A 14,092-nucleotide genomic window follows, 5' to 3' on the forward strand; every position below is an offset into this window, starting at 1 on the left:
CTAAACGACAAATTAAGGGTTTTGGGAGAGTTTTGTTGTCGCCGTTGAGTGAGAAAAGAGAGAAAAAGGAGAGAAAACGTGTTCTGTGAGTTTCTGGGCTTGTTCTTGGTGTTTTGGAGAGATCTGTGGCTATAGAAGGGATAGCTGTTGCTGGGAACGAAGGAGAAGCTCCTGGAGGTGTTGTTTCCATCGATTTCTCAATCCAATCTTCCTGTATTTGAGGTGGGTGATTGACCATGGTTGATCTAAGCATGAGATCTCTTTTGTTTGGGTGTTTCTTTGTTGTTTGTGGTGTTTGCTTGCTTGGGGTTCGTTATTTTGTGATTAACAGAGATTTCCGAGGTGTTTGGGTGAGTTCGAGACGATTATGATGTGGATTGAAACAAAAGTTCGACGTTCGTGTTCGCGCATATCGTGTCTGCAGAAGAGGCATCGATCGACACCATGTAGCATCGGTCGACACCTTATTGTGAAGCATCGATCGACACCTTTCAGCATCGGTCGACACCGGGTCTTGTGGCATCGGTCGGCACCGATGTAGCATTGGTCGACACTAGTCTTATCTGAGACTTGTTTTCCTGGTTTGTTATATTGCTTGTGTTTTGTTTGCTTGCTTAAACATGAGGGTCTCATATGCTTGTGTGTATAACCTAGTAGATGGGAGGATGGCCTCACTGAGTATTTATGATAATACTTACGCATCTCAATTGTTGTTTGTGGTTTGCAGGTAAAGGCAAAGTGTGATCGCTGAATCAAAGGCGATGAGGAGGAGGATGTTCTAGAGGCTTGATTGATTGTGGTCTAGCTATTGTTAGGTTGCTAGTATTAAGTTGATAGAACATTGTAGGATGTTGGAACTTTGTTATTTCATTGTTGGTTTGGATTATTGCATTATTGGTTATTGGATTATTATTGTTGGAATTCTTATCGGATTAATGGAATTGTTTTTTTTGGTTATCCGCTGTTGTTGGTTGTTGCTAGGATGTTAGTGGGTATGGGACCACTAGTGAATTATATTATAAGATAAAAAAAAGAGAAGGGTTGTTTCACCATCCCTCTGATGGATCCTCAAGCTGCTTGAGCAGCAAGAAAAGTCAGGCTCGTGACTTTAAACAAGCGCTAATGGGAGGCAACCCAAGGGGGTTAGTTTTGTTTTCCACTATCTTTTCATGTTCTTTTAGGAATTTTTGTTTTGTTTGGTTTTCTTTTAGGAATTACCCGCTGGTTGAGGTGGAATTGAGTCTTCATGGGACATGTTCAAAACGCAGAAGATGTGAATTCTTTATACAAAGAGTGTTCCCCAGCCATTATGGATCGGTTAATCTGTTTCTCGATCAGCCGATCCCCATCACAAGTAAGTGAATTCGAGAGAAAAAGAGAAAATAAGAATGAAACTGGTTTATTCCGTTTATTGGACTTAAATTGAACCGGGTTAAACCAGATTCGTGTCTAACACCAGAATTTTAGACCTAATTTCATTCTCTTCTTCTTTCTTCCCTCTCGCCGACCCCGATTTACGCATCCATCTCTCTCTTTCTCGGTTATTTCTTTATTTTGTTGAGATTTGGATTCTATTTAATATGCCCACAGTTAGAATCGAAGCCGACTGAGGTAAGTTTTTCTCTTTCTCATTCTTGTGTTGGATTCTCGGCGATTTCACGGTTCAATTTTGGTCCTCCGTTATCTTTTTCCATCCTTCCTCCTACTTGAGTTGCGAATTGATGGGTTAAATAGTTAAAGGAGGTTTTGGAACTAGATTTAAGTTGTTGTGGCTTGAATTTAGAGATAGGCTTGTAACTTATGTTGGTTGACTAGGAGAATTTTTCAATTAATTTCGCTATCTCACAATGTCTAAAAGACGACGCAGTGGTAAGGAACATGCAAATTCTTCCGTCGTGCGACCAACTCGAATATGGAATGATGACGATGCTAAGTGGTTCAAATTGCTGGGTCAATGTAAGATGGAGCCGACTCGGTTTCCTGACCTAAAGCTTTTCGGGAGGATGGACATGCTTGCTGATTTCAATGAGTTGGTAAAGAACATGGGGTTTGGTTCTTTTGCAGAAAAGCTATGGGACTTACATGAGCAGCTTGCAAGAGAGTTTCTGGCCACTGTGAGGGTGGATATGCCTGCCGGTCCTGACATGTTGGCTGAACAATGTTCGATCAGTTTCTTTCTGCTGAATAAGCATTACACCATCTCTATGTTCGATCACTGTGACATTTTTGGTTTCCCTCGACACAAGCAATGCAAGATGGATAAGATCGAAATCAGGTCCGTTGTTTGGAACTTGATTGGAGCTGGGAACTATGTCTCATGCGGAGCCAGACAATCTCGCATTCGCAACCCAGTCCTTCGGATCGCTGCTAAATTACCATTTATGCTAGGGCTGAAACTAGCACATTGCAGCTACCTGAGTTATGGATGTTCTTTCATGGTCTTCGTTGGTTACTGCATCCTCCGACTTCTCCGGTCCACCATCAAACTCATGACGTTACGTTGGATTCTTGCTTTCTAAGGAGTTTGAGCAGATCCGCAAAGACATGGCCAAAGCAAAGAATAAGAGAATACTCATTGGTAGTTTGGTGACCCCCATCATCGAATATTGTGGCATTGCTTCATCCACTTCGATCCAAGAGAAGAAGCTCCTTGACTTCAAGTACATAATCACCAGTGAGATTCTTGTGCGTCAGAATTTTGTCTATAGATTTCAGGACAAGGCAGGTAACTTTCAGTACATGCGGATCCCTATGCTATCTTGCACTTCACTTCGCAAGACGGAGAACATTGCCTTTGAGCCTCCTGAATGAGCACTCTGCAACCTTGACGAGGTGGTTTGGATGGAGGAAGGTGGATATGCTACTCGCAAGCCCACACGTAGCACACAAGCAGGAGCCGCCGTGGAGTCCACACAGCCAGCTCGCCCCTTTCCACCATTTCCTCCTTTTGATGTGAGCCAATTCGCTGCTGACACACCTACACAAGCGCCTCAATCTGAGTTTGAAAGGTGGGTCTACGACACTGAGAGGAAGAACAACATGCTGCTCACTCGACTGGCTACTTGGCTCCAGGAGCTTGCTCCGTCCTGTTTTGCACCACCATCGTCGGGTCCCAGTGCCGCCAGTGACGACGAGGACGCAGCTACTGAGCCTCTCTTTTCTGACCATTCCGCGACCCCCTCGCCTACTCGCTAGTCTGCTGCTTCACCACAGGTTATCCTTTTTCTTTTTCTAGGATTTTTCTATTTCCCTTTTTTGTTGTCGGAGGTCCTTTTTCTTGGCTTTTCTTTCACACCGGGACGGTGTGAAGTAAGTCCGGGGGAGGGATGTCTCCAGGTTACTAATGTCGTTTTCTTTAGTTGTTTTCTTTTGGGTTTTCATTTATTTTGAGTCATTTTATCGAGACTAAAAAAAAAATTGGGAAACTATGATCAATTTTAGGAATTTCTGCTTTGATCTAACACTCTTATGATTACTTTTGTACCTCTGATTTGGAATGAAACTTGGAATGAACATGAGCAGTCTCAACATGCCCCAAAAGACATTCGACAAGGAGAACAGTAAGTTGAACACTAAGTTGTCTCTAGCTTTGACAAGACTTAACCGGATTTAACTTCTTACCTTGGGGCTTGGTATACATCGGACAAGACTCCTCCCTTCAAGCCTCATGAGACATGCATCTCCTTGCAAAGTATGCTTCCCCTCTCTCTTCCCTTCAGTACTCAGTAAAAAAAAAAAAGAGGATATAGGTAATAAAGAAGTGAACCGAGGGTTGTGCGTAAACCCATGCATCCTTCGAAACTCATGGAAACCTGTCCGCAAGATAAGAGCAAAGGATTGATAAAAAAACTAAAATGATACCCTAGAAAATTAGGGAGAAATCAATCCTTTGGAAGTGAGAAAAGAGAGAGGAAAGGGAGCATACGAAGGAGGTCTTGGGCGATAAAAGGTTGAAGGAGTCAAAAAGTTCAATGATCGATACTCCCATGGTAAGACCGCACCTTTTTATTAATCTGATGTAGAGAGACAATGATGGGGAGATTGAAGGTTCTCTAAGGCTGTGGAGTTCAGAGTAGGGAGTGTTGATCCTAATCATGGGCAGAGTACAAAAAGTAGTTCTTCATTTGATGTGATGAAGAGTGCAAAGAAGAAGTTCCCAAGAATATGTGAGTTTCCACTTTCAAACATTTTCTTTGTTCTTGAGTTTTTGTCTGTTCTTGCTTGAGGACAAGCAAAGATTCAAGTCCGGGGGAATTGATGTGTCTGTATTTTATAGGATTTTAACCATAGTTTTTATACTTCTTTTGAGTCTTTTGTTAGGTCCAAGTGTGCTTTTAGAGTCTTTTTAGTCTTTTGTGAGTCTGTACAGGTTCTAGGCTACTTTGGAAGGAAACTGAGTGTTTTGGGGATGAAAGCATGCGTTTGGAGCTAAATTGGTTGAAGACTGATCGGATTGGCAAGCAGATGGAGCAACCGCAGAAAAAGCATCCGAGATCCGCTGATCCACATTTGGGATCGACCAGTCCCGTACCCGAAGCAACTTTTCTTTTTATGTTTTAAACCGACTTTTAGGGTTTTATTTGACTATTTAAGCACGAGGCTCGACCTCTAGAAAAACAATTCTTATTCTACGCAGCTTTTGAGTACTTGTAAGCTTTGGGAGAAGATCTCTTATCCTTTCTAACCTTTTTGAGAAGAATTCTGAACCCTTTTATTTCTCTTTGCAATTCGATTATGATTTCTTCATCTTTGATTTGCTTTTCTTTTACTTCCATGTCTGAGTAGTTTTACTATTGGGTTTTGGGTTTCAAAGGGGGATTTATGATTATCTAAACTTAGGTTGTTAGATTTGGGATAGATCTATTTGTTCTTCACCTTTTGTTGTTCTTAATGCTTAAGCTAGATTGATCACCTAGATTAAGATCTTAGGTTTAATTCATCGTGGCTCCGAAAGTGTTGTTGAGTTACTTGAAAGAAACATAGGTGAGCAAGGTGGACCTTAGCCAACGGAAGTTGAAGTTGAGGCACCTTGTGAACAATTCAAACTTGAACTTTAATGCTTGCTTGTTTATCTAGATTCAAACGGAAGTTTAGGGTCTAGTTATTTCTTTGCAAAGTTAGCTAATGCTGCGGAAGTAGGTTAGCTTTATAATTGTGATTTGAGTTCAAGAACGGTTCCTAATGCATTCCAATCTATCATCTAAATTTGTGATTAAACCCCTAACTGATTCCCTTCGCCCAATACCTTTCCTTGATTTCGAAACTCATATTTATTTTCTGTTCTTGATCGGTTACTTGAAACACAATCTTTCTTATTACATTAGCTATATTCGATCTATACAATTTCATAGTGCATCGCTTGGTCTCTGTGGATCCGATCCTAAAGTGCTACGACGACACCACTAGATCGTGGTTGAGTGTACTTTGGGTTTTAATTGACCTTTGATCAGCCGACGATCTACATCTTGTTCTTATTTTTTTCCTTACTTCTACATGAAATATTTATTGACAGATCGGTGTTGATAATATGTGTAACTGGTTCATGCTGTCAAGAGACAAGAGCAAGAGCTCCCTTTGGAAAGACGAATAAGCAATGCCCTTATGGAAGTTGGATCATCGATTACTCTTGCAAGTTTAGTTGAGATTTTAGCTTTTCCTGTTGGTGCTTTTATTAAAATGCCAGATGTTCGAGTGTTCTCCATGTTTGCTGGTCAGTAAAAACTTTTCAGTATTTCAGTTCGAATACTTTGATTACCTTCGGACTTTTTAACGATTCTATGCTTCATGCTTGCAGCATTGGCTGTCCTTTTGGACTTTCTTCTCCAGGTTACTGCTTTTGTTGCTTTGATAGTTTTTGAATTCCAACGGACAGAGAATAAGAGGGTTGATTACTTCCCATGTATCAAGACATCACAATCATCAGATAGTGCTGACAAAGGTAATCACTTTTGGGTTTTGATATATCAAATTTTGTGAAATTAAAGTTTCATTGTAGTTGCCTGGGATCACTCTCAGGGATTGGTCAGAGAAAAGCTTGCCTTTTGACTCGATATATGAAGGTACTTCATTAATCAACTCATACCACCTAGTACACCATTGGAGATTTGGTTTATGTTCTACATAATTGAGATTGCCCTTGAAAAGATAACATTTTACGTTATCCTTGCATGTATTTTACTCTAGGCAATTTTTCAATCTATTTATTTTGAATTTTTTATGCTTCATTCTACACTTTCAGGAAATTCATGCACCCATCCTCAGCCATTGGGCAGTCAAAATATTGGTTATTGCCTTCTTCTTTGGCTTAGCAATGGCTGGAATTGTAAGTTGATACATTTTCTGACCCGTAAGAGAAATGTTGTATCCTTCATTTAGCTGTTGAAATTATCTTCTTTTATTAATCATGTTCATGGATTTTGTAGGCATTGTCCACTCGGATTGAGCCTGGTTTGGAGCAACAAATTGTTCTCCCTCAGGATTCATATCTTCAGGTTTCTATTGAACTTTAATAATTTAAAGTATCAAACCTAGGTTATCTTACAAGTGCCCCTCAATTCCTATTAGGGTTACTTCAACAATATTTCTACATTATATTCGTATCGGTCCACCTTTATACTTTGTTCTGAAAAATAATAACTACAGGTATCTCACGTTCTGTTTCTCGTAGCTGTAAGTGTTTAGCTGATATAATTTGGTCCAACTTATGATTAAAACTCAATTTGCCTCATGTCTCAGCTCAGAATCAAGACAGACAAATCAACTTTGTTCCATTAACAAGTGTGATCCCAACTCTCTTTTAAATGAGGTATATAGCTTGTCTGCATTTATTTAATTTGAAAAACTTGAGATAAATGTGATTGTGTGAAAAATGGATAGTGAGACTTTCTTTGGTAAGTTAAGTCTGTAAATAACCTGGAATTGTCTTTAGTACCTACTGAAATTTGTTATTACTAACATTCTTAATGTGTTCCACAAGTCAATGTGGAAAAGAAATAAATAGTTTTATATGTCCTCACAAGATTTTAAGACATGGCACTATTAATATTTACAACTTCTCTAGCTGTTGGCATTAGTTGTGTTTCAGTAATCGAGTAAGCACATATTTACCGAAGTATCTGTTCTTATTCTATACGAGTATCTAACTTTCATTCTTGTCCATAGATTGCAAGGGCTTTTTTGACTCCATAACTAAGCTACATAGCTAAGCCAGCTGCTTCATGGCTTGATGACTTTCTTGTGTGGTTATCTCCTGAGGCATTTGGTTGTTGTCGAAAGTTTACAAATGGTACCTTTTGCCCCCATGATGACCAGGTAGGTATATGTTTTGATTTCACTGCCAAGGCTTAGAGTCAATATATATTTAGTTCTAGTGGTCCCATATGCAACACACATAAATGAACTGATATACAGAAGAAAAGTAACCTCAATTATTGTAAGCGTTCTCATTGGTTATGAATTGGACTAATCATTTCATTGTGTTAAAAATTCACATGGGCATCCCCACTCATAAGCTAGCTTTTAACTGGACTTGGTGTAGGGCCTAGTATGGGATAGGCTCTTATCACATTCTTACAATATTGGAAAACTTATTCAAAAGTAGCACATTGTGATTATTCAAAACGTATAAAATATCATACTTATTTATAAGGTCCAAAATATTATGGTTAAACTGTGTCGAGCAATTTATAAATTACTAAAGGCTAATGTTCTCGTACTTTTGTTGCATTTCTAGCCTCCTTAGTTGCCCTCCTGATCAAGGCAGCTGTGGCCTAAGTGAAGTATGCAAAGATTGTACCACGGTAATTTATTCAATAAATTCGATTAGTGGGGATGTGTTTGACATCTCTAATGATGACTTGCATAATTTTTTTCTTTTCTGGTTGTCCAGTGCTTCCGTCATGCAGATTTAAGTAGTTGACCGCCCATCCACAACCCAGTTCAAAGAGAAACTATAAGAGTCAATACATATTTATACTAGGTTTAAGTTATATCTTAGTATAAATATGTAAACCCTTTCATTCAATAACAACACATTCTATTCTCTACATGGTATAAGAGCAGTACGCTCCTTAACCTAAACCTAAACACAAACAAAAAAAAAAAAATTTCGGCCGCTGCCATGGCCACCACACCCGAGACCTCAAACACCTCTGATTCCGTCACCATCAACCCAAACAACCAAACTCTTCTTAGCCTCAACATGGCTAACATAACGAAATTGACACCAACCACTTACGTCATTTAGAAACTCCAAGTTCATGCTTTTGTCGATGGTCATGGACTTGCTGGTTATCTCGATGGCTCCACTGAAATCCCGCCGGCTACAGTCACCGTCGGTGATGTTGTTTCTCCAAATCCGGCTCTTCTACACTGGCAGCGTCAAGACAAGCTACTTTACAGTGCTCTCCTCGGATCCGTCACTCCCACCGTCCAGTCTCCGCTTTCCCGGACCACTACTTCGGCTGAGATCTGGACCACTCTTGCTGATACCTACGCTAAACCAAGCAGGGGTCATGCATGCCAGTTGAGGGATAAGTTGAAACCTATTGTTAAAGGAACCAAAAAAATTGATGAGTACTTACATAGCCTTACGACTCGTTTTGATGCTCTCGCCAATCTGGGTAGTCCCATGGAGCATGATGACCAGATTGAGCAGATCCTTGATGGTCTCCCCCGACGAGTATAGTCCCATTGTTGATCAGGTGGCTGCATGTGATACATCTCCTACCATCGCCTACGTTCATGAACGTTTGCTCAATCATGAAGCTAAGCTACTCCAAGGCTACTCCACCGACGTTTCCTTTTACGGCAAATGTTGCTACCAATCGTCCTCATCACCAGTCTCGTGGTGGACACCACAACACTAACACCAACAAGCGGTTCCTTCTCACATATCTCCTTTGGCTCCAACTACGGGGGTGTGTCTCACAGTCAGTTCTACCAGCCGCTGTCCACCAATGAACCTCGAGGTTACAAAGGTCGGGGCCAAATTTGTTACACACAAGGCCATAGTGCAAGGTGGTGTCCGCAGTTTCTGTCTCGCGCTACCTCCTCTCCGCAAAACAGTCCTTTCCGTCCATGGCAACCCCGCGCTAATGCTGCTATTGGATCTCCTTATGATCCAAACTCGTGGATACTTGATAGTGGTGCTACGCACCACATGACGTCGGACTTGGCAAACCTCTCTGTTCACGAACCGTACACCGGTGGGGAAGATGTTGTTGTTGCTAATGGCTCTCCGTTAGCCATTTCTCATACTGGTTCCAAACTTCTTCCCTCTCGCTCACGTGATATTCTTTTGAATAAAATCTTGTATGTCCCTGACATTCATAAGAACTTGATTTCTGTATACCGACTATGCAATGCTAATGGTGTCTCTGTTGCATTTTATCCTGCCTTCTTTAAGGTGAAGTGTAACGCCCCCGAACCGTCCTATGACCACGAAGGCCATCGAACAGCCACGAGACGCTACGATAGGAACTGCACCGAAGCGATCCGGTCGTTGGACGGAAGCTGCAGACTTCCCGACCGGTTTTCCTCAGTACAATTCCACCCGCAACCGAGGCTACTTAGGCTTTATAACCCTTGTGGCCTGGAGCGTTGTGTTAGCCCGGACTAGGCCAAGTATCATTTGCAGCTTGCCATGTTTTCCCTGAAAACCGTATATATTACTTTAATAAAATATTTCATCGAAAATAAATCATCAAAGCAATATATAAGATAGTTGGGTAATTTTAACATAACCGTTTATGAAAATATAGGGTTTTACAAAGGACACAAGAAAACCCTATCCGGTACCCTAACGTTTGCTCCGACTCTAGACTCACTTAGGCTTCCCTGCAAGCCCACAAAAAATAAAAACATGAGTAATCTAAGATTACTCAGTGAGCCTGGGTACCCCTTTCACCTACACGGGATTCGACTTTCCCCAACCCAACTACCCGGCAAGCAAAGAAAACAAGCACCACAAACGGTAAGCAAGTGATCAAAGCAACGCAGCCGGAAACACTAGCGGAAGCAAATTAAACCACAACAAGCGATAGAAGTTAGATCATTACAACTCGACTCGATGATCTAGACTCGCTATAACCACCAAATAACGCCCAAGGCGCACCTTAAACTCAAAATTCACACACGACTCGCAAGGACGACCAGAATAAACAAGGAACACTTGAAATATCCTAGGCTCCTTCTCCATTTAACTGAACAAGACATCTAGAATACAACAAGGATCGCTTGAAATACTCTAGACTCTTTTCACCTAAGGGCCCTCGAAATTCTGTTCCGTTCCCCAACACTTCTCCATGTCGAGACACAAAAGGTCACCAACACGAGCCCACAAACATGCTACATCGTCATGTAGCGGTCACGCTAGTAGCTAGCTTGCCGTGACAGTGTCCCGCGCGAGTGTTCATCGGGAATTCATGCGTGACATCCTTAGTTGGAACAGAAGATCGACACACTTATTCTAGCTAAGACTCAAGAAACAAATTCAAGAGACTCGCTAAAATACCAACAACGTCTCAAGCTAGAAAATCAAGCATAAACACGCAAGAAACTTCGAGCAAGAGAATCAACCTTAATCATCAAGTAACAAGAATAGAAATTCAAGTAACCGATGATTTATCTACATGCATGCAGCCAAATTAATCCACTTAAGCAATGCATGCAACATGTTTCATCATGCATGCAATCCAATTGATTTAAACCATTTAACTCCTTCTTATCCCAATTACGCATGCAAGCTCACTCGATTTAACCATTTAAATCCCTTAAATCCAATTTATGCATGCAATCAACCTCGACCAATATTTTGCAATAAAATGCAAAATATTTACTAATTTACTCTTGCATGAAACCGACTTTTAAGCAAGAATTTATACTCGCAAAACCCTCTAGGTCCGATCATGCATGCAACCCTTAAACCACATTTTTAAGTGTTTCGTTTCACTTAAAATTTCACCCAAATTCTTCTTTACCAAATATCGAGTGAGTCCAATTTATTCACCATGCAAATTATCTCATCTACGCATGCATGCACCAAATTTTAAGCCGCAACTACATGCAGCTACTCTAAATACTTACCACAGACTCACCTCTTAACGCGTCGATGTTTACCGGATCTCACGGCACCACTCGATCAGACACTCCGCTTCTTCTTCGCGTCGATCAGCCTCCCGCTTCTTCGACCGCAACCACCGCAACCAACTTTTTTTCTCGGCTCATTCTTGACCAAAAACCGCGTCTAGCTCTCGACCATCTTCGATCACTATTACCGGTTTTTCTCGACAATTCTTCGACACAAACTCTGTCTACTCTCGACGAACTCTTCGGTAGAGCTCTCGACAAAGTGATAATTCTCGTCGATCACCCTCTCGTCTTTCTTCGGCGATCTCTCTCTCGCAATAACCTTCTCTCCTCGATTTCCTCTCGACACAGTGTCGAAAAGTTCTCTCTCTCGACCTCTCTCTCGACTTCTATCTTGATCTTTCTTGATTTTTAAGTGAAAGAAGAGAGCTTAAGACTTAAGAGAAATTTGAGAAATGAGGAAAATGAAATAGTGAAGCCTCACACCCTCTATTTATAGGCTCGAACTCTTCCTCTTCTCCCTTAGTGCTTCTTGACAAGTGTCTTCCTCATGGCTTGCATGTTTAGCGTGATTAACACCCCCAATCGTTAGTCGCCATTAATCCCACTAACTCCACTCTATTAGTGCATGTAAATCTTTTTATTAGTGCATGCGATTGCATGTAATCCGATTGGCCAGATTTTTGAGAAAAATAAAAATTTTATTTTTTTCGGCCAACTCATCTCTCGATCGAGGTTTCTCGGCATTCCTCGTCTCTCGTGCGACGTTCCTCGGTAAAACCTATCTTTCGGTCAACGTTTCTCGACAAAAACCCGTCTCTCGGCATTATTTGGTCTCACCCGGACGTCCCTCTCGGCATTTTCCAGACCGTATCGGTTCTCCCGATAGTTCTCGGACAAACTTTTCTTGGTGTCTTGGATATTGTCGGTCTCTCGATATTTCTTCGAGAATTTTTCTCGACTCCTCGGATAATTTTCTCGACCATTCCCGGTCTTCTCGATTTTCTTTGGTCATCTTGATCTCTTCCCGGACATTACCCGAACATCCCTTGGACGTCTCGGTATTCTTCATCGGTACTTACCCGACTTTCCCGCGGATGCTGTTTTCGCATAAACCATTAATTTTTGATCAGTTTTAAGGCCTCGATCTCACCTCCGGTCACTCCAATCTTGGCTCGGTCATTCCCCGACTCACGAATATTTTCTCGGACTTCTTCTAGTCATTCTTCTTCGTTTAACATCTTCTTTCTTTTGAAGTCTTTCCCGAGTCATTTCCTTGAAATTTTATTTTGGGATTTTTACCCTTGGTGAGGGTCATTACATGAAGGATCTCAGTACGGGGGTTTTACTTCTTCAGGGCCGCACAAAGGATGAACTGTATGAGTGGCCAGTTTCGCCGCACCAAATGACTGCCTTGTCTACCTACACTAGTTCAAAAGCTCCTCTTTCAGTGTGGCATTCCCGTCTTGGCCATCCGTCTTCTTCTGTTTTAAACACTATGCTTTCTAATTTTAAAATTTCTGTTTTGGGTTCTCAAAATTTTTTATCTTGCTCAGACTGTTCTCTTAATAAAAGTCATAAGCTTCCTTTTTCCCAAAACACTATTCAAACTGCACGACCACTTGAATGCTTATACTCGGATGTCTGAACGTCTCCTGTTCTCTCTGTTGATAATTTTAAGTATTACCTGCTCATCGTCGATCACTTCAGACGTTATACTTGGCTATATCCACTTAAACGCAAGTCTGATGTCAAAGAAGTTTTTGTTGCATTTAAATCGTTGATGGAGAATCGATTTCAACAAAAAATTGGAACCTTGTTTTCTGATAATGGAGGTGAATTTGTTGGCTTACGTAGTTTTCTACTTACTCATGGCATCTCTCACTTAACGTCTCCACCACATACGCCAGAGCACAACGACATTGTTGAGCGCAAACATCGCCATGTTGTGGAGACAGGCCTTACTCTCTTGTCTACTGCCTCGATTCCAACTTCGTACTGGCCATATGCTTTCACCACTGCCATCTATCTCATCAATCGTCTCTCTACGCCGGTTCTTGGCCAGCGCTCTCCGTTTCAGATGTTGTTTCAAACTTTGCCAAACATTGACAATCTTAAAGTTTTTGGCTGTCGTTGCTTCCCTTGGTTGAAGCCATACACGACACAAAAGCTTCAGAGTCGATCCCTCTTGTGTGTGTTTCTCGGCTACTCCCTAACACAGAGTGCTTATCACTGCCTTCATGTTCCTTCTGGCCGGATTTATACTTCCCAGCATGTCACGTTTGATGAGACAGTGTTTCCGTTTGCCAAACCTACACCGCCACCATCTTCTCTTCCCGTTGTTGCTTCGGTTCCGCCTCTACACTCACTGGTCACTCCGGTTCCTTGCACTTCATCCTCGCCCTCGTCCTCTAGTGGAACCCCTGACATCATCCTTCACCCGGAACCGCCGTCCCCACCGTTACGCTCATCTCCGCCGTCACCTCAGGTATCTTCTTCGCCTCACTTATCTCCTCTCTCTCTCACGACTGAGCCTACTGCTCCACTAAATCGGCCACAAAACCAGGCCTAACAAACAACAACTTCGAATAAGCCCACTGCTCACACTCAAAATGAATCAAACCCCACGATTCAGCCATAACCTTCTTCCAACAACTCTGCCCCTCCTGAGCAACATCGCTCTACGTCTATCACTCCCCACCAACCTCAACCACAACAACCACAAATACCTCAACCCGTTGAACCACCACAAAATGCAAACTCGAGCCAAAAATGATATCACCAAACCGAAAAACAAATTGAATCTACATGTTAGAGGTCCGCATCAATACAGGGAACCCCGTACCGTGGCTCAAGCCTTAAAGGATGATCGGTGGCGACCGTCCATGTCTGATGAGTACAACGCTCAGATGGCTAATCACTCTTGGTATTTGGTTCCTCCACATCCTTCCCAAAATGTTATCGGTTCAAGCTGGGTTTTCACAACAAAATACCATCCTAATGG

General features: G+C 41.7%; 1 protein-coding gene across 1 annotated transcript; it reads left to right on the forward strand.

The window, feature by feature from the left end:
* The first annotated feature begins 3,514 nt into the window (after positions 1 to 3,514).
* LOC147924493 (uncharacterized) lies at positions 3,515 to 6,509 on the forward strand. The gene is made up of 7 exons (XM_087496800.1): positions 3,515 to 3,560; positions 5,077 to 5,135; positions 5,554 to 5,710; positions 5,795 to 5,938; positions 6,016 to 6,059; positions 6,239 to 6,322; positions 6,423 to 6,509. The coding sequence occupies exons 1-7, from the start codon at positions 3,515 to 3,517 to the stop codon at positions 6,507 to 6,509; spliced, it is 621 nt and encodes a 206-aa protein (XP_087352926.1).
* Positions 6,510 to 14,092: the final 7,583 nt, after the last annotated feature.

Source organism: Camelina sativa, chromosome 17 (assembly GCF_030686135.1).
Source record: "Camelina sativa cultivar CO46 ecotype springtype chromosome 17, ASM3068613v1".
In the NCBI taxonomy this organism is placed as follows: domain Eukaryota; kingdom Viridiplantae; phylum Streptophyta; class Magnoliopsida; order Brassicales; family Brassicaceae; genus Camelina; species Camelina sativa.